This window comes from Phascolarctos cinereus, unplaced genomic scaffold (genome assembly GCF_003287225.1).
Source record: "Phascolarctos cinereus isolate Bilbo 61053 unplaced genomic scaffold, phaCin_HiC Scaffold_4;HRSCAF=312, whole genome shotgun sequence".
NCBI classification, from domain to species: domain Eukaryota; kingdom Metazoa; phylum Chordata; class Mammalia; order Diprotodontia; family Phascolarctidae; genus Phascolarctos; species Phascolarctos cinereus.
Window position 1 is genome coordinate 686,095,379 of NW_027555847.1, and position 21,445 is coordinate 686,116,823.

The window sequence follows — 21,445 nt, forward strand, 5'->3', positions numbered from 1 at the left end:
TTGAGGTCTAGGACTCCTTATTTTGCCTCTTGGCCTCAGTGCCAGTGCCTTAGGTATACTAGTTACTTATTAAATGCATGCTACGTTAACCCACTTGCAGAAGACTGCTAGGGGGCTGACATGTGACAATGTATGTCAAAGTGCAAATGTCAGCTGCCATGACGGTGATGATGAAGATGGTGATGATGAAGATGGTGGTGATGAAGATGATGGTGATGATGGTGGTGGTTGGTGGTGGCACAGGGCTCCATATAAACACACACTATGATGAGATGAGATGAGAAAGCTGAGAAGGTGATTTGCCACCAGGTCACACAATTAAATGAATTGTTACTGCTGAAAACAGACCGGCGCCTCCCATTCCCCAATTCAGAAGGACTGCGCCAAGCTTTCAGCGTAAGACTTAGCTTTCTAAATCAAAGTGCTGCCTGACACACTGACAGACTTCTCCTCTCCTTGTCACCAAGAGCATTTACAGAAAAAATCTCCAGCTCTTCCCCTCTAGACCCAGGAGCGTGAATTGACAACAAGAGAAGACTGACCCTCTGTCTCAACAATGTGAGAAGGCAGCTTATTTTACAGACAAATAATGAAGACTTAGTGTTTTATTATCACTGAAATACTGTACTAGGAAAAACAAAACAAAGATTTATAAAAAAGGACACTTTATTATACCTTTTATCTGGTAGGATGTCAGTGCTCTTTAAAATCCTACTATTCAAGTACAAATGTTTATGTTTACAAAGTATTTACAATTTCAACCTTGTTCCTGTATGTTTTAAAACACAACAGCTATCCGATTACAGTGTTGTTTGTTTTTAAGCCAGCATTTTTATTTATTAAAAGAAAAACCATTCCCCCTTGAGGCACAACATCTGAACAGCACTTGGACGCAGGCAATGTGCTTCCCCACTGAACGTTTTACAACACTGTCTGACCTGAATGAAAACAAATGTCTCTTAGAGAATAACTGGGTAACTGGTTTCAATGGTGGCCGAAGTAAAATCTCACAACGGTTTTGCTGCTGTGTACCTGAATATACCCTTGAATCATTATAGCGCAATAAGAGAAGCCTGATTTGCATGGTAATACAGAATTTTGCTAACAGTAACAGTCTGAAACTTCCTAGACAACTTTGCTGAACCAAACTTCATTATCTTCTTAAAAACAGAAAGCTTGACCTTTCAAACATGAAGCTAAGGAAAGTGGATGAGTCAGAACACTGGGAATGGAGTGTTAGTAACTCAAATGACTATGTGGAACACTACTTAGGGCACTAGGAGTAACCTTTCAATGCTATACTCTTAAATATGTACGCTCTTGGTATAAGTCCAGTGAGCACGTCAGTTCAATTTATGTGTTATTAGGATTACTGAAGTTTAACTAAAATCTCCTTGCCAAGGATATGGAGACCAGATGCCTTCTCACCGGCAGTGACAGGGACAAGAATTACATACAGCAATTATAAAAACACCAGTATTTAAACTTTTAAAAGTTTTTTTGCAATTGGCTCTAAGTTGTCTACCAGACTGCTATGGGATAACAGGGGGCTTTTATTTAAACAATTAATTACCTTTTGAGAATTCTTCAGCATTTCTAAAATAAATGCATTCAAATTCTATCATCATTTTAAAAGGTTCACTCTGACGATCTAGAGAAAAACTATCAGGGTGGGCAAATGGAAATAAGTTTGGAGAATTCCTATACATTTTAATTATGCAAGTTTAGAATACTTGTAATATTCGAAACTGTCATACTGAAAAGCAGCATGCACAATGTGACATTTTCACTTCAAGTATTTCTGTGTGAACAATTCACTTGAAAATCAAAATTTTAACAAATTATGAAATCTCATAAAAGTAGTGAGTTGCTTTAGTACTCCATTCTTTTTCAAACAACTTCAATTTTATGATCTTTAAACATATGATCTTTACTGTCTACCTATTTACTCAGAGCTAGAAAAGTGTTTGATTATGTCCAAATAAATCTGCAGGATGCTAGTTTTTTTTAAATTGCAAAGTCGATTAATTTCTTTGACAAATTACTTAAGAAAACTTAAAGGAAAAATACTGCATTTACAGAGGAAAAATAGATTTTTCAGTAAAAATGTTAAGGTTTGAATGCTATAAGACATAACTGGCATTTGTTAAAGGAAAAAAAAAAACCAGTATACCCTTACCCTTCCCTGGACATAAATGAGCAAAATATACCCATGGAGAAAAGGTACTATTTAGGCTTTTTCCTTTTGCATACTAAAAATATGGCAAAAGATATGTATGTTAGATGCCATCATCAACCAGCATAGCCACTTAACATTCCATCCACTGCCTTCCCTTATTTAAAACAAACACATCAACAAAAAACCCTGCAACAGGAATCTTCCCTTTTTCTCCTTCAATATCATACAGCTCCACAAATAGTAGATGGTTAAGGTTCTCACCTTTACTAGGCTGAACCAAGATTTGCTCAAGTAAAGACCCTGGAAAATGAAAATGCGGTGACTGCCCAGAACATCCTGCTTACTAAGACTAGTGTATTTTTTTTCCCCAATGTATCAAAAATTTGTACACATTTACAATACATAGATCGCTTGGTCTATTTCTGGACCCTCAGATGCTCCATCTACATACATATAGATATATGTTTATATAATGTTTCTCAGCTCCCCTGAAGCTTGGACCTCCGAAAGTTCTTGCCATCTCTACTCTCATTTCTCCATCTAGCTCTCACTCTACATACACTGAGACTAAGGTCACCATAGATTATACAGCAATAAAACAGGGGTGCCTATGACGCTTCTATGGCACTTTAGCTCTAACTAGCCCAAGACATCAGAGTCCCAACATTTTCCTGAAACAATCTGAAGCAGCCCAATGCATGTTAAAAAGGCAATACACAAAATACAGGGAATGCACCTAGAATGTGCTTAGATGAACAGCATTACCAAACATTTCCTTTAAAAATATGAAAACGAATCAATTTTAGAAAGCACAGAACACAATGGCTACTCTTTGGAATGAAAACTCAATTACAGGTGACTGACTCTAGCTGTTCCCTCCACTAAAAGGACCATGGTTTGTCTTTTCTGGATAAGGTGAAAGAATTAAGTTAACGTCTTATCTAGAATTTTTTTTTAAATTTTAAAAAGACTTTCCATTTTATGACTCACTGCACAAACCGATTAGCACAAATGTCATGTGCAAAATATTGTATTACTACAAAGAAATTCTACTAAGTGGCTATCAAAACCCAGTACTAGTGCTCTGGAGAAAACACTGCCATGAATGAAGAAGGAGAGTACTGATCACCATGGTCACTGTTTCCATTAGTTATACAGTACAGAGAGGCTTTCAGGAAGGATCACTTTTCTGTAAGAGAAGGATACACTTTAATAAAATAATTACACTACTTTGTTTTGACAAGAATTTTCCAAAGGTCGTGTGTTTTGGTGTGAGGATGGTTCCAAGGTTCAGAAATAAATAGAATGTCCTCTATGAAGACAGTGGTTTTCTGCCTTAAGACCAGGAAATAGAAAGGGTGTGCCTATTTTGCAGCTGGAGCGTGACCAAAGAAAACAAATATCCCCGCTTTTCCCACGCTCGGCTCAACTAGGCTTGTTAGCTGTCTTTAACCTGACAGTCGACATTCTCATTTGTAACTTAGCCTGCTGACTCTGGCCATCAGAGCTGGCTGGCCCCTGGGCGGGGTTGGGTACACCTGGGGCCTGAAGCTGCGTGGAGGCTGTTGTCACCACCTGCTGTTGGAGGAGTTTCTGCTGAACCACCTGAGCTGTTGCAGTCACTGCAGGGATCATTTGGACCTGCTGACCTGCAGTTGTTGCTTGAGAGAGTGTCACGGTCTGTGGTGACGCCTAGCCCAGAGAAAAGAAAAGACAAGCTAACTGAAAAATCTCACATATGTTATGAAAATGCTACAACAGAAACAAAAAAAAATGTGTGGCTAGGGCCTCTGGGAAAGAGAACTAAATGAGGAGCTTCTTTGAAAACTCTGAGTTCCTAGATGTAGAGGTAGAAGGGAGCCTCAGGCATCCCTTCAGCAGTCCAACCCCTTCATGGTACATATGAGGAAACTGGGTCCCAGAGTGGGAAGTGCCTTGTCTAAGGTTACACAGGGAGGAAGTGGCAGGACTGGGATTGTCTCCCCAAGGTCCAGTGACTTCCAACCCTGTGTCCTTTAGACTGTGCCACACTGGCTCACTCCATGTATGAATTTATGAAACCAAAACTGACAAATTAAAGCTATACATGTTTTCTCTTTTCTCCACCCCCTTCTCCAGTGAGATATCAGTTCTTTAGAGGCAGGGACTCTTTCAATGATGTCTTTATATCTCTAGAACCTAGTACAGGGTCTTGCACATAGTAGATGATTAATAAATTTTTGTTAAGGAATTCATTTAAAGTGAGGCCTTCAGCTTCCAGCGACATGTAAATGAGGAAAAAACAAAATCCCTGCTTTTATATAATCCCCAGGTAGTCTGAGTGGCCATAACTGCCATTTGATAACACTAAAGTAAAATGAAAGAATACATATTGTCAAGACTTTATGTCCTTGAGAAAAAGATGAAGAAAGACCTCATCCAGGAAATGAACACATGGTCTACTTCTGCAAAGTTTAAGATGCTTTCGCTTGCCTGCGTCTGTGCTAGGACTTAATCATAAGAGCAGTATGACAATTTTTGTCTGAGATTGTTTTTTTAAATAGATACTGTGGCACAGCTGTCAGTCACGGAGTTGAGGTTCACCCCAAAGGCAATGGAAGGCCCCAGCAGGGGCGAGCAGCCTGCAACAGAGCACATGTAAGCCGTGATGGAGAAATGGTGGAAAGGATGTCATCAAAGAAATGTATGTGTAAGAAAGAAACTGGGCCAGTCCTGTGATGGGGGAAAAGGATAACCAAGGGGCAGCCTGTATGCTCCACTGGCATCCTGGCCACATCAAGAGGAAGGAAGGCCATCTGCTCACTGAGTGAACAGGATGAGCAGGCACAAATGGGTGGCAATCTGCATCCCTGGAGAGAATACCCACACTGGTGAGGTCAACGAGCTATTTGAGTACAGAAAACATGGGCCCTTTTTCAGTTAAGACTCTGTTTTCATGAGGAGCCAAAAAAGATGACCATGTAACAGAACACAGCTTATTCTGGACTTCATAAAAAGGACTGAAAGTAAGTCTAAAGCTACAAACACACCAAAAAATGCCATGTGTTTTCAATGTTATCAAGCTGTTTTCAGATCTTACCTGTTGAGAAGCAGAGGCCACCTGCTGAATACTGGCCACGGCTGTTTGCTGTTGGACTACTTGAGGAAGCTTTGCAACCTTCAATATAAAAAAGTCTAATTACAAGAAATTCATGTACATTGTATCCACTAACTAGTATCCTTTCCTTCATCCTCAATTATTTTTGCACAAATATGATTACTACCAACAAGGTCCAATTTATAAGATTTCCTTGCAATTTGAATCTTCACCAAGTGTTGATTATTTCACTACAACCTAAAATTGAAAAGAGCTACATTCTAAACTTCCTAGTTTTGCAGATTGCACATATATCCAAAATTACCACTCTGGAGAGTCACAAAGAGTGAACAGGAAAACAAAGATACAGATTAACTACTGCACCAAGCATGCTAATAGATACTCACTTGTATCTGGGTCTGCACTTGCTGGGTCCCCGCTAATTTCTGAGCCTGGGAAATAGGTGTAGTAAGAAACTGGGTTTTAATTGCTGGCTGGGTGGCATAGGTTACTTTCTGTTGTTGGCCTTGGGCAGTTATCTGTTGCGCAGTTATCTGGAAAGAAAGACATGATTCTAAATGATGCTAATTAAGTTCTGACTTAAAACAACATCATCAAAAAATAAATTACCAGCTACAAAGAGACTAGCCAATTTAAATTAAAAATTAACTTCAAAGGAAACATCATTTTTAGATTAATTTAGACTTCGAGGATCTGGGATTTCATCAACATAAGCGATTCTTTCCACTATCTCAGATCACAACCCTTCTACAAATTGAAAGACAGCTACCAAGAGTAGATGTGGCCATAAAAAAAAAATTCATCATTTATCTCATCTAGTGATAAGCCCCCCTCTGACCACAGCTTGGCTGATACGTGAAAGACCACAGGCAGTCTGCTGCCTGCCTGGTTTATATGTAAAGGCTTTTCAGACCTGCCAAAGCTTTTTGAAGAAATAGAAGAATCGTTTTTTTAAATGTGGGGGAGTAGTCACTAACTACATAGTCCATGACACTCAAAACAACCTCACTTTTGTTGCAGCCCTAAGTATGAGCCCTATGATTAAGTATGAAAATAAAAAGGAGAGAAGAACTGGTGCTCTCTACATCAGGGCTTCTTAAACTTTTTCAACTCTCGGACCCCTTTTTGTGTTCCGGCAGCGTTCTTTGGCATGGCATGCGCAGTGCAAAGTGCACGGGCTTTGTGTTCAGAACCAAGACTGCAGTGAAGTTGCATGATGAAACATAGGTAAGTGCTGCCAGAAGCACCTCAGATTCACTACAGGCTTGATTTTTAATTAATTTTTGGTTGTTGCATGTTCAGAAACCTTTTACTGTTGCCAAATTTTTTGCAACCTCACTCACAGTTTAAGAAGCTCTGCTCTACATGAGCACCAAAGGACATTAAACCTAATACGTCAAAATACCTTTTGTGGCGCAGGAGTTTGACCTTGAGCCACCTGGGGCTGAATGGCTTTCTGCTGTTGAACAGCTTGCTGCTTGAGCTTCAGAAGCTGCTGAACATGCACCGGTTGTGCGACCACAGTTTGCCCTATAAATCACCAAACACTCTATTAAGACAAAGAATATGAGACCAACCTGACGAATGTATCTCCACTTGTTGGGTCCCTTACTAGATGCTACTCAACAAGAAGCCTGTAGATGCTGAGCATCGAGGTCTACAACCGCGTTGAGGATTATTTTTTTGATAAGATTTATAAAGCTACTGCAAGAAAATTTAGCTCAAATTATGTCCCTCTATTTTTAGCTATATTTAAAAAATAACTTTTGAAACCTGGACATTCTAGTCTCCTTGTGTCCAATTATCTGGCTGCTGGCCCAACACTTTTTTTAGGTCCTAGTTCAGACGTATTATTTCATCAGTGAAGGGAACTCCATATGTGGAAATACTTTCTACCGATTCGGATCACTAAATCATCTGTAACTTAAGGCTTAGCGAATTGCCTGAGGCATAAAGAGGTTAAGTGATTTAGCCAGGATCACACAGCTAGCATGTGTCAAGAGGTAGGACCTCAACCCAGGTCCAGCCTTTTGGCAGACAATGACCCCAAGGCCTATCCTCTATCCATTATGCTACGCTGCCTCTCAAATGAGATAATTATAAATAATTATACTTGCTAAAGTTTCAAAAGTTCACACTGATAGAATAAAGCCAATAAAACATTTTTTTCAATATCCTACAAACTTGGTAACCACAAAAACAACTGAGTGAAAGCTAGAGAAGTAACTACTGCCCAAAAATTACTATTGGGAGAACTTCCAGAGAAATACCTGCTGTTTTCTGTGGCTGTCCAATAGCAACACTAATCCCAGCAACATTCATAGGAAGTGTTGTGACCCCAGCTGATGATACGACAGCTGCTGGCACAGATACAACTGGTGGTTTTGCCAAAGCCACTTGAGCAGTCTGAGTTGTTTGAGCTTGGATCTGCCCTTGAGCTTGTAACTGGGAAGTAGGAACACGAGTCTAAACAATAAGAAATAACAGATTATTTAGGAAAAACTCAGAATTCTCTAACCTTCATCACATCAAGAAACTACGCTGCGCATATTTTATGGCTAATATCAACTAGCCAGAAAGTACAAATGACAGGAAATGACACAGGAAAAGTCTTAAGTTCCTTATCATATCCCACCAAATAGCTTGGCTTCCTGCATACATACGAACATGATTATAGCAAAATTAGCTCATTTCAACATTAACCATAGATCAGAATTCAACTACACCACATTGCCACACACTCAAAATTTTTAAGTAATCCTGAATGCCATGCTAAGGATCTTGGACCTTAATCAACAGACAGTGGTGAGACTCTGAAGGTTTGAGAAATAATATGGTAAGAGTTGTGTTTTGAAAATTAAACAGGCATCAAAAACATTAAGATGGAAATGATTCACGAGATGGACTGGAACAGAGTGTCTGCATACAGGGAGACAATAACGTAAGTTATTGCAACAATCCCCAGGTGAGCCAGAGAGCCTTTACAATAGTGGCAATAGGTACAAAAGGGAAGAGATTGATAAGAAAAGTTAGAAAAGAAAGACTGACCGAATCTGGTGATGGATTTATTTCTCTCTCCTTGACATCTATTTCTGATCTACAAGATTTCTGTTATTTCTCCTCTAAAGCTCTTTCTTTCTATGCCTATGGCCACTACTATAAATCTAGGTTCACTGACTCTCACTGCAATTACTGTAATAATATACTCTCTGGTCTTCTAACATCAAACTCTCTACTTTCATCCTTCTTGCTGCATCTCTGTTAAGTTTTTTTTTAAGATCTTTTTTTTTAAAGATCAATATTACTAGAAAAACAACTTTTACTGCATTATGCCCTCCTCCCCTTATCCCATTATCCCCCAAAAAATCCGTGAAAGCACAGAACACTAAGGTATGAAGGTGGTCCCTGAACTTCCCTTTGAAGGAAAAGAGGGAATCTCCAAGGCAGGGGTAAGGAGGGAGGGAGTGCATTCCAAGCACGGGAGATAAGACAGCACAAGGCACAGAAAGAGGACATGGAGTGCTTATGAGAGGAACAAAGAGAAGGTCAGTTTAACTGTACCACTGAGTGAGGAAAGAGTGGTAAGGGTATGATGAGGCTGAAAAGGGAGGTTTGGGCAAGGTCGTGAAGAGTTTTAAAAGCCAAACAGAGAAGTTTATATTTTATCATGGAAGCAACAGGGAATCATAGCAGTTTACTGAGTAAGGAATGACAGAGAAAGAGCTGCACTTAATGAAAATCACTTTGGCAGATGTATGCGATGGAGTAGAGTTGGGAGAGACTTGAAGTAGGGAGAACAGTTAGGAAGTCACTGCAACATTACAGGCCAAAGATGAAGGGGACTTGGACTAAGGCTGTAGCTAGGTGAGCAGAAAGAAGGGCTCACATTAAAGATGTTGTAGAAGCAGAAATTGCAAGGTCTGCTAACTGACTGGATGGGGCAGGGGTCGTGAGGGAGAGTTAGAGACTGAGGATAATACCAGCAACACACTGGAAAAATGCTGGTGCCCTTTTCAGCCAAAGGGAAGTTTAGAAGAGGGGTAGATGTGGAAGGGAAAGAGAATGTGTTCAATTTAGGTATGTGGAGTTTGAGATGTCTCTGGGACATCCAGTTTGAAATAACTGAAATTCAAGGGAGAGAATAGAGATACAGCTGAATACACAGATCTGAGAGTCACTTAAATAATGAGATGGTAACTGAACTCCTAAGAGCTGATAAGGCCACTGAGGGGTGTCTAGAGAGAGAAGACAGACACCCCCACATTTAGGGACCTGTTAAGAATGATAAATCAGCAAAAGAGAATAAGAATAAGTAGTCAGACAGTAAGGAAAACCAGGAAAAAGTCACATCACAAAAACCCAGAGTGGATGAGATGGTGGTCAATTGTGTTAAATGCAGCAGAAATGTCAAGAAGACCCTCACATCTGGTGATTAAGAGATCACTGGTAACTTTAGAGAGAGCTGTTTTGGTAGAATGTTGTGATTTCCAGATTGCAAAGGATGAGTAAGAGGAGAAGAAGTGGAAGCATTGCAGATAGTTTTTCCTAGGATTCCCTGGATAAAAAGAGAGGAAAGACAGGACAATAAAGGGGATAGAGGACAATTACTTTCAAGGGGGAAATCTTAAGACCCCAAGACTAGGTCAGTAGAAAGTGTCTGACTTTTAATGACGATGACCAAACTAAAAATGAGAATGTCTTTCTCGCCTTGAAGAAAGACTTAGACTCAAGTCTCATCTCTGAACACACTGGCTGTGTGACTCTAAGCAAGCCACTTAACTTCTCATGCCTCTAGCCAATAGTCTAGAACTCCAGGTTGCAGAGAAGATGCTGACCTAAAATGGTACACAGTTTCCTCAGCCAGGAGTTCCTTATGTCAATGAAATCATAGGTCCAGTCCCAAACTCTTTGTTTACAGCTGACCACATTGAAAGAGGAAATGCTCTATTTCTTCCAAAGTGTGGGGACATTAACACTTCTATTGCTCTGTCTAGTAAATAAAAAATCATAAAACTTAAACTATGTATATGTCTTTCACTCTGATGCAGAATTTCATCATTTATTTCAAAATCACTAGAAAATGTAAACTTTGTATGGGACAAAAAGGTCCCAAGATTAGCTGAGGAATTCTACCTGTAAAACTTTTCTCCAAGAAAAAATGCTTATGTATTAATAAAATGCCTCTGAGAAGCCAAAAGGAAGCCTAGATTATTTTTTTCCATACCTTCAAAGATTCACCACTAGCTATAGTCCAGGACCCCAGGTCTGGCATTAGAGGTCTCCCCAACCTTACCTACCATTCATTCTTCCTTCACGTGTGCTCCCTCCACTGCAGCCAGTGACCACCTCTTCAGCACCATCTCAAGGTGGGCCTATCAAACTTCTAACAAACCTTCCCAAACCCCACCCCCCTCACCCGGGGTTTTATCTGCTCCTACACCCCTTACTCATGTCAGACATGTTCTTGACTGTTCTTTCAAAGCCTTGATTTATGTGCTGGTCTTCCCAACATGAACCACATTAAATGAAAACTTACGAGACGAGCAACCTGGAGGTTGGCTACCGTCGTGCCCGTGAGAAGAGCTCCAGGCCTGGGGGCTGCCACTGCTGCCAGCTGCGTTGTCTGCTGTGGCTGCTGCTGTACCTGAACCTGGGCAGCCTGTGGCTGTGCCCCCGGCTGGGCCTGCTGCTGAGGGCCAGACTGGGGAGGCAGCTGCAGTTTCTGTTTCTGCATTTTGATCAGATGTTCCTAAGAACAAATAAATTGTCCATTATTTTGCAAAATGTTTCAATTTTAAAACTTACTCCCTTGAAAACTGTAAACAAACTGATATGGCCCCATGCATAAATTAAGTCTTAATAACTAATGAGAATATAATCATTAATAATAACTAATCTATTACATACACATATACACTCTGCTTTATGGTTTGTTTGGGTTTTTTGTTTTGTTTTGTTTTGTTGTTAAGGCAATTGGGGTCAAGTGACTTGCCCAGGGTCACACAGCTAGTAAGTGTCAAGTGTTTGGTCTCAGGCCACATTTGAACTCAGGTCCTCCTGACTTCAGGGCCAGTACTCTATCCACTGTGCCACCTAGCTGCCCCTGCTTGATGGTTTTTAAAGTGCTTTCCATATGTAACAAGGATTTGAGAACTTACTGGCATCCTGGGATTTATAATCCAAACTAGGATGTATTCCCTTTCAGCACTAAGAGCAGTCGGGGACTATCATGAACTTCACATTTACGAAAGCAGATTCTGAACTTTACATAATGAAACGACAAAACAGATCGTGATCAATTAGCAAGTCCATAACAAGAAGAAATCAGCATTCCCAAGTGTCACAAGAAAATTAATTTAACAAATTGCAGTTTCCTCAAATAAATCAAGAAATACATTTTCTTTTAAAACTAAGCCTATTCACTATTGATGAAGGTATGAAGTAGTTCAACTATTCTGTAATTTGTAATTATGCTAAGAAAGTAACAAGATTTTCATACACTGTGATTCTGAGGTTTTACCACCTCAACAAGATCAATGACAAAAAGAAAGGCTCTATATACGCCAAAGTATTTACAGTAGCACTTTTTGTATTTGCAAAGAATTGGAAACAAAGCAGATGCCCATCCACTGGGGGAATGGCTAAACAAGTTGTAGCACAGCAAAGTAACAGAATATTGTGCTACTATAAGAAAAATGATACAGTAAATGTAGACAAGTACGGAAAGGCTTATATGAAATGATGCAAACTAAAGTCATCAGAACCAGAAAAACAACGTACAAAAGGCATACAACAATGTAAATGGAAAAAACAACAAAACAATAACACTAAAGGCTGAGCAATAATAACGACAAACCTTGGCCCCAGAGCAGAGAAGATAAGTCTCCCACCTTCTTAGCAAAGATGGGGGCTATGGGTGTGAAATACCATTTAATGCCATACTTGGTTGAAATGTTAGTTTTTCCTGAACTATTTTGTTTCTCCTTTTTTATTCTTTGTTACAAACACGTTATAAGAGATATTCTGGGAAGGGTAGAGGAAAAGGACACATTGCGAAATATAAGTGATGTAAAAACAGACGATATCAAGAGCTATTTAATTGAAAAATTCTTATGTCTACAAGAGGAAGAGCTATTTAATACAAATTCTGGAATGCTCTACCTCCCCATCTCTGCCTACTGGCTTCCCTACCTTTCTTTAAATCTCGGTTAAAATTCCACTTTCTAAAGGAAGCCTTCTCCAATGCCTCTTAATTCTAGTATCTTCCCAGTATTAATTATTTCTGACTTATCCTGTATACGGTTTCCTTTGTACATATTTGTTTGCATGTTGTCTCCCTCATTAGATTGTGAGCTCCTGTGGGGTGGGGAGGGGTCCCCCACCAGACAAGACTGTCTTTTGCCTCTTTTTACATCCCTAGCACTTAGCATGGTGCCTGGCACACGGTAGGCACTTAATACATATTTACTGACTGAATGAGTCCTTGTTTGATGTTGAGTCTGGGTGACTGCAAGGGTTAAGAACTCTGAGTCCATCTCAGACATATTACTTCAAGGTAAGGTTACAAAGCCTGGGGCAGGGATGAGGAACCTTTGGCCTTAAGGCCACAAGTGGTCTTCTAGGACCGTGATTGTAGCCTTCTGACTGAGTACAAGTTTTACAGAATAAATCCTTTCATGAAGGGGATCTGTTCTGTGAAGTCTGGATTCAGTCGAAGGATCACACTTGAGGACCTAGAAGAGTCCTAGTCCTGGGGGCTAGGACCAAGTGCTTCTCTTTTATCTTCATGATTAATGACCTTTCTCTGGTGAATGGTTCTGAATGTGTACATTCTCTTGTGAATAAAACCTAAAAACAAATTTAAAAGAGAGAAAAACTAGGTATCTAAAACCTATTGGTCTCCGGCTCTGAAAAATCAAACTTCAAGAATGATTATAGCATCTGACCAGCCCCCTTCACAAAAAAATTTCCTCATCAATTTGTCTATTTCTGAAATTCTTCCCTTGAGAATACACTGCTTTGATTGAGGCAAGTGTCCTGTGTTCAAACACAAGGTCCTTTGGTAGAGGTATTACATTAAGCTGTCACCAAACTAATTCACATTATTATATGTAAAAATTTGATGAAAAGAGATCTTGATAGGAATGATGAGATGGAAAAGGTTTAAGATGGGTATTGTATCAAAGACAGGGATCAAGAGTGGGGTGGGGAGGGAAGTATAAGTGTGCAGATTGGGTAAATATGGGCAGGACTCTGAGAACGCCAAGAATATGATGAGGATATTGAGCCTCAAGAGGAAAAAGTACTCACGGTACACACCTCCTCCTTCTTTACAACTCTGTCCATTCTCTGAAGCTCCTAAGGATTTTACAACCTGATTTCTCTCTTGATTTCTTTCTCTCTCTTTTACACACACACACACACACACACACAATAGTATCTTTCTAAACTTTTCTCATGCCAAGAGAAGGAAGAAATGGATAGAAGTCCAAGGAGATGAACTGGACCGGGGTATGCAAAGGACAGTGAGGTTAAGTAGAAAGGAAAAGAAGAAGCTAAAAAACCAGGAGCAGGACCTCCAGAATCAGGAAGGGTCATCAGTGGTAAGGTACTGTAATGTCCCACAAAAAACAAGATGCAAAAAATCAGCATTTATATGTAAAACATTCTCATTTAAAGACAACACAAACTAACTTTACCTATATAAACAATGCTAGGTTTTGATGAAGCAGGAAAAGATTTTGAATGATCCAGGCATCAGAGATTTAACACACTACATTGTTTTTATATAACAACGTTAGTTATGCCTAAAAAAAGTTTCCTATCATTAGTTCTCGGAAGCACACTTCTCACCGGTGTTAGCTTCCCCACAGCTTTCATCTGGGCAGGAGACTGGGCCTGCCCCTGGATCTGTGGGACTTGCACTTGGGCTGCTTGCTGGGTTTGCTGCTGCTGCTGCTGCTGCTGCTGCTGTTGCTGCTGCTGCTGCTGCTGCTGCTGCTGCTGTTGCTGCTGCTGCTGCTGCTGCTGTCTGAGAAGCTGGAAATGGGCTGGGGTGATGGCTTTGCCAGGAAGCTGAACCCCTGTGGCTGAAAAGACAGTTCCTTCATTAAAGGCTGCATCTTTCTTCCTACCCCATGTTCCACATCATCTTCAGATAAGAAGTAAGAACTATAATAGTACAACTGCCAAAAGATGAAAGTGAAATCAAGTCTTTACCTTGAGTCACCTGAGTCACTAAAGACCTGGTCTGAGCCTGCACCGGAGTCAGGTTGGTGGTGACCACAGCAGAGGCTGTCACAGAAGTGACAGCACGCACCCCCTGGGTGGACGCTAGAGACACCAGCTCAGTGGATGCAGCAGGTGTGGCGACTGTTCGAGGCTGCGCATGAACCACCTGAGCAGGAGAAGCATTGCCCGCAGCCTAAAAAAGGCAGAAAGGTGCAAACGTCAATTCATCTCAGACAATCTGGAAGCACTCTGATGTTCATGACGAATCTTCAAAGAAAAAATAAAGTTTTCAAAAAATAAGAAGGAAGAAAAATAAATGACAGAGTTCTTAAAAAGAAAAATATTATGCAAATATAAACAAACTAGTATACTACATTCTAATTTTACAGCTGGAGTTTCTGATGAACTAAAGTGTATCATATTATCGATACAACAATTTAAAGTATGGATGGCTGTATTCACTATCACATAATGCTTCATTAAAGAATTCCAACTCAGTTATGGAAATAATTAGTTTCCTATGTTAAGAAGAGAACCATTCAACTTTACAATAAAAGACCCACCTCACCTCCATGTCTTCACCTGGAGGACCTTCTTTTTTTCAACTGAGGATCAGGAAATTGTGACTATCCTCTGAATCTATCTTCTTGCCTAATATAATAACTACTTAAATAATATTTGGTGTTTTCACACATTAAGAATTGTCTTATTTAAGATGAAATGGGTGACCATTTTTTCCTTGCTTCTTGCCCTGGCTCTCACCCCCTGAAATGAATCCCTCAGATGTCTACAGAAGCACTGGCCATGGTCTCACAGTACTCCTGTTGCCACAAGCCTAGCCCATACTGCCCAATTCCACAAACACTTATTAAGTGCCACTGTGTACAAGATAAGTCTTCTTTCCTGGAGCTCCTGTCTTCACCTGGATATTTTTATTGCAGAAGAGAAAAATTAAGTAACAACAACATCTTCATCAAAATGCAGACCTGGGTCAATTCTCAGCAATTTTAGCATATGTCATATATGGGAAAAGCTGCTTTTTAACAGCTGAAAATGCTGGGGACTACAGAACTACGTTGGTAGAAAAGAGCAATTTTACCATTCCTTAGAAGCTTCATTTTATCTCCCTCTTAATAAGGTACTGACTACAACGTTTCCTCTTGGAATGCTGTCTTCCCAACCTGTCATTGAACCTCAAGATAATATACCCCTCAATGAACTGGGAGTGTTTCCCTCATTTCTATGACTCAAGAGATACAGAGATTTTTAAACTTCTGTTTGTGCGTGAGCTGGTCTATGGGTGAAATGAGAATGAAAAGCAGGGAAGCAGAGAAAGGTTTCTAACCAATGCTAGCTAGAACCTGATGGCTTGCCCACGCCAGAGGATCCTTCTCCCTCCTACAACAAGCAACATAACTTTCAGGGAAAAGCCAGTCTTGATTATCTTAACAGTGGTTAGGCCTTACATCAATGTTTCAAAGTGCTTCCCCCTCTTGCATCACCTCATGTGATTTTCACAGCTATCCTGGGAGAAAAGAAAGGATTTACTAGCCCCATGTTTAGAGATGAAGAAACTGAGGCTCACAAAGGGTCAGTGATTTGCTAATAAGTGGTCAGATCAGGCCTGGAACTCAAACTTGAGAGTTGGAGGGTCTTCCTACTGTTATTACCCCAGTGATTAATGAAAGGAACAATGACTTCCATTACTATCCAGAAGGTATGCAGCAGGACACTTCTCCTGAACATTGCTGTACTTGTGTAGCTCAGAGCTCTACCTCAGTGAGCCTCTTATTCATTGCTGGAGAAGATGCAAGGGCTGCTCCTTCACCCAGCAGTGAACTGATGTGGTACAGGAAGAACCAAAGGCCTTCTAATAACATCATAGCATCAACAGATTGAGAATTAACTCACGGTTAAATTTCCAGGCACAACTGGTGAAGCAATACGCTTGTTAATGGACTGAAAGGTGGCGGCGGGGACTCCAGCTATTGTGTTCACTATAACATTTCCACTAACCGTACCTGCAAAGAAAATATATGCTTAAGGAAAACACATAAGACTGGAATATGTTTTCTTATTTCAAAGCTTTCTTAGTCTTCTTACCAGTTGGCATGCTTGTCCCAGTGGCTGATGTTTTAATTGCTCCAGCCTGTTTTAGAGAGAAGAGTCAAGTGACTTAAAAATTTTAAGTTACTATTTTGCAGTTGAAAATATTTTGAGTTTCTCAAATACAAATAAAATACCATATAAGATGCATTTGTCATAAGAAAGTTATTTCCACATTTGGCCAGTGACTCATGACGATGGTGCTCTTGCATGGCTTCTAACAGTGGATCTCTAGAATGGGGTTTGGTAACCAGGCTGGTGTCCTGGCCTCCTCTGGCAGTCAGTCTGGGGAAGCCTAGGGATGCACCTCTGCCCAGAATCAGATAGTAGGGGGGAAAAGATGTCATTTTCTTCCTAACCAAGTTCATGGACTCCCTGAAATCTATCCATGGACTCTTTGGACCCATGGAGTCTGTGGACCCTAGGTTAAGAATTCTTGCTCTAGAAGAATAATTCTGTATAACAAAATACTTTCTTTAGTCCATGTAAATATAATGGTCACTGTATAAATGTTATCTGACTATGAGCTGTATATAAATGCAAATGAATTGGGGAAAAATGAGATAAGGTTTCCATTATTCTACTCTTTTCCCACCAATGAATCAATCAGCCTTCAAGTTCCTCAACTTAAACACTAATCTATACCAGAAACCTACCAAAAATATTCATTAAAACAACTACAGATTCAAGGAGTGAAGAGGTTAAAAATGAAAAATGCACATGTACAACATATCCCTTTTTTCTTTAATGCATTTGTCCCTTATGTTCAAATGCTGATTTAGTGAAAAGAAAGAAACTACACTTCAATATACGTTGTCCCTCAGACCAGAAATGTAATTTCTAGCAAATACTCACTACACTAAAATTCTACTACCTAAAAATTATTTGGATGGTCTATGGATTTCTCACTAATATTCTTGTACTTTGGGAACTTGAACCTGGCTGCGCCCCACTCAAATCTTTGTGACACAGGAAGCTCATGACGCTAGATCAGTGAGTCTTATTTGCTACTGGAGAAGCTGTAAGTACGTTTGGAGGATCAAGGCTTTATCTCCATCTTGGATTAACATTTAAAAGCTATACATGTTTACAAGAAATACACAGTATAATTTAAAACCCTTACTTAAAGAACTACATCCAATAGGTTACCCAGATGACCTAAGTAACAAGTTTATAGAGCTAATGAGTGCAAATACAGAAAGACCATTAGATTCAACCTGTTTGGTGCAAGGCAAAATATCACTCTGAAGAAAAGAAAAAAAAAACAGATCCTGTTTTGACTGAAGAATGAGGCTCTTTTTGGTTTTGCTATATTAGAGACAGAGGTTGCATAAAGGGATAGAGATCAAACAAAAAGACAGGAGATTGACTACCTTGGGGACTGATTCTACCTCCACAACTCCCCCCCCCATCACTCCAATTCAACAAGGGCTTTTTAATCACCTACTATGTGCCTGTCACCAAGGATACAAAGACAAAATGAAACAGTCCCTGCCCTCAAGTAACTCTACTGAAGAAAAACATGTATATACATCAACCTAAATAAAAGACATATACATAATACACCCAAAGTAACCTGTATGCTAGATTCAACCACACTCCAGGAAGAGAATTCATACAATTCAGAACAGGAAAGGTGGCCCCTGACTTGTTTAAAAAGAAGCCAGGGATTCTGCACGATGAAGGTGAGGACTAAAAGACAATGTACTCTAGGCAAGGCAGACAGATTACAAAGAGATGTAAAAATGGGAGAGGGAAGAATGTCTGCAGAGACAGGCTGGCACTAGATTGTGAAGGACTTTAAATGCCCACATTCTCTTTTGTCACAGGGCTAACTGGCAGGCCCCAGAGTTTATTCAAAAGGAAGGGTATGGTGAGACCCGAGCTTTAAAAATACCTATTTGGGGAGCAGCTAGGTGGTGCAGTGGATAGAGCACCAGCCCTGGAGTCAGGAGGACCCAAGTTCAAATCCGGCCTTGGACACATGACACTTACTAGCTGCATGACCCTAGGCAAGCTACTTAACCCCGACTGCCTCACCAAAAAGCAAAAAAACAAAAACAAAAACAAAAAAGAAAAAGAAAAAGAAAAAACCCCTATTTGGGAGAGGAGTGAGAGAGAATGATGAGGAGGCTATGACAATGGTCTAGGACAAAGAGCCTGAACCTACACGATGACTGTGGAAGTGGAGAAAAAAGGGGTCTCTATCTTTCAGGGGCTGGAGAGTTGGATGAGGGGCAGGTGAGAACAAAGAGTGGAGAATGAGTCTGGAGCTGTGAGCCAGAGTGACTAAAGGAATGGTGGTACTCTTGACAGAAACAAAGAAGTCAGAAAAGAGGAAATGACAGTTGGAGGAGGGGGAAGCTGAGTTTTATTTTGGACATGCCAAATATGGAACATCCTAAGTGGAGATTTCCAGCAGGCAGTTAGTTTTTTAGGAACACAGTTCAGGAGCTAGATAAGGACTGAAGATACAGCTCTGTCCCCTTCCCTCCATTTACAGGACCACCCCAAATGCAGACCCTCATCAACAGTCTCTTAATTGGTCTCCCTGCCTCTAGTCTCTCCAATCCATCTTTCACCTAGTTGCCAAAGTAAAGCAATACTCTTAAGTTACTCCCCTGTTCAGTTAGTTCCAGAGGCTCCCTCCTCCTTCCAGGATATGGAGGGGTCTCTCTTTGACATTGAAAGGCCTTCACAAACTGGCTCCTCCCTATGTTTCCCCACCTTATACGGCTGATGTTCTAACTCACCTGGCCTACCTGGTCTGCCTCATCAAGGCTACTGTTCTCCCTGTCTGTGCCTTCACTCAGCCCTCACTTCCACCTCTTGGACCTCCTTTTTCAAAGGACTCCCTTTCAAAGAGCCACTCAAGAGCCAACCTTTGACAATCTTTTCCAGTTCCATGTAATGGAATACTATTGTGCTATAAGAAATGATGAACAGGCAAACTTCAGAAAAGCCTGGAAAGACTTAAATGGACTGATGCTGAATGAAGTGAGCAGAACCAAGAGAACCTTGTACACACTAACAGCCACACTGTGTGATGACTAATATTGATAGACTTAACCCTTCTCAGCAATGCAAGGATCTAAGACATCTCCAAAGGTCTCATGGTGGAAAATGCTATCCACATCCAAAGAAAGAACTATGGAATTTGAATGCAGATGGAAGCATACTATTTGCTATTTTTTTTCTTCTGTTGTGTTTTGTTTCCTCTTTCTGATGGTTCCTCCTATTGGCTCTAATTTTTCCTTACAACATCACTAACATGAGAATATACTTAATAGGAACGTATATGTATAGCCTATATCATATTTCGTGCCATCTTGGGGAGGGAGGTGGGGAGAGAAGGGGAGAAAAATTTAAAACCCAAAAGCTTATGGAAGTAATGGTTGATAATTCAAAATAAATTAATTGATTTTAAAAAAGTGAATCTTTTCCAATTCCCCACACTGTTATTCTCCATTCTCATCCCCCAATCTCATGGCTAGAATTACTCTGTACTTATTCTGAATGCAGCAGGGCAGCCAAAGGACTAGCCCTATGATTTTACAGCTATAAGGAACTCCCAGAGGAGGAAATTCTCTCTACCAATGCAGGTTAGCACCTTTTCTGCAAGTTAGAGTCCTATAGAGATATCTATAGCACAGAGAGGATAAGGCGCTTGCCCCATGTCATACAGCCTGTGTGTGTCAGAAGTGGCACTTAAACCCATGTCTTCCTGGTTTTAGGGTCAGCTATACCATGGTATCTCTCATTTACCTACATGTGTGTATATGTGTCTATAGTACAGAATTATCTGGGTACATGTTGTTTCTCCCCAGGAGCAGCTCCTTGAAGGCAGAGACCTCCATCTTTGCTATCTCAATTCTGAGCATGGTGGTGCTTGGGGCATGGAACTTACTGAGTGCTTGTTGAATTAAACTGAAGAACTGAAAAACAGCTATTGAATTCACAAGCCCTTTGGCAGTCTGTAACTTAAGTATTTTTCAGTCACATATAAGCTCCCTATTCTTGGTTGATTCATCACTCCCATATTAGTTATGTACTTCATAAAAAAAAATCCCATTAAACAGTGAATAAAGTGCTAGGTAGGACATTGGAAAAAAGTAATTCAAAGCCAATTAGTATCAATTTCTTATTTCAAAAACACATTAAGTGGATTTTTAACAAAAAATGTCCTCCATGCTATGCGGTATTATCTTACCTACATTGCTACTATTAATTTTTTTCATTTAGGTTAAGACAACAAAGTTAAGTTTTTGTTTTGTGATTCAGGCTTCAGAACATTCACAACTTCACAAAAAAAATCACCTGTTTTTTGGTTCATGTCAATTGGTCAGAACCATATGTTTGTCTATTTTTGTTTTTAAATTTCTCCCTTCTCACCAATACTGCCGTGCTGGCCACAGTGGTAACTGTAGTCTGCACCTTTGTTTGCTGCTGCTGCTGCTGCTGCTGTTGCTGCTGCTGTTGCTGCTGCTGCTGCTGTTGCTGCTGCTGCTGCTGCTGTTGTTGCTGCTGCTGATGCTGCTGCTGCTGCTGCTGGACCCCAGGAGGCTGGGCCTGAGGCTGGGCCTGGCCTGCTTGCTGTCCAGCTGTTCCCTGCTGCACAGGCGGTGGCTGCTGCTGCTGCTGCTGCTGCTGCTGCTGCTGCTGGGGGGGGGCTGGGTGCCAGTCTGCTGCTGGGCCCTCTGCTGCTCAGCCAGAGCCTAAAAAAGCAAGAGGATAAAAAGAGATATGAGAGAGATCTCAGCTACAAACACTATTCCTTGGGGTTCTTGTCTTCACACACACACTGACAGGCACAGCCTTTTTCTCTCAAGCTT

General features: G+C 40.5%; 1 protein-coding gene across 1 annotated transcript in view; it reads right to left on the bottom strand.

Moving 5' to 3' along the window:
• The window catches only part of EP400 (E1A binding protein p400), a 262,063-nt gene that overhangs the window by 120,370 nt on the left and 120,248 nt on the right, over positions 1-21,445 (bottom strand). Inside the window, 11 exon segments of the mRNA XM_078154252.1 lie at positions 5,259-5,336; positions 5,663-5,809; positions 6,682-6,806; positions 7,547-7,742; positions 10,813-11,025; positions 14,130-14,365; positions 14,496-14,700; positions 16,419-16,528; positions 16,611-16,656; positions 21,006-21,275; positions 21,278-21,328. Of these exon segments, the coding sequence (XP_078010378.1) occupies positions 5,259-5,336; positions 5,663-5,809; positions 6,682-6,806; positions 7,547-7,742; positions 10,813-11,025; positions 14,130-14,365; positions 14,496-14,700; positions 16,419-16,528; positions 16,611-16,656; positions 21,006-21,275; positions 21,278-21,328 (1,677 nt within the window).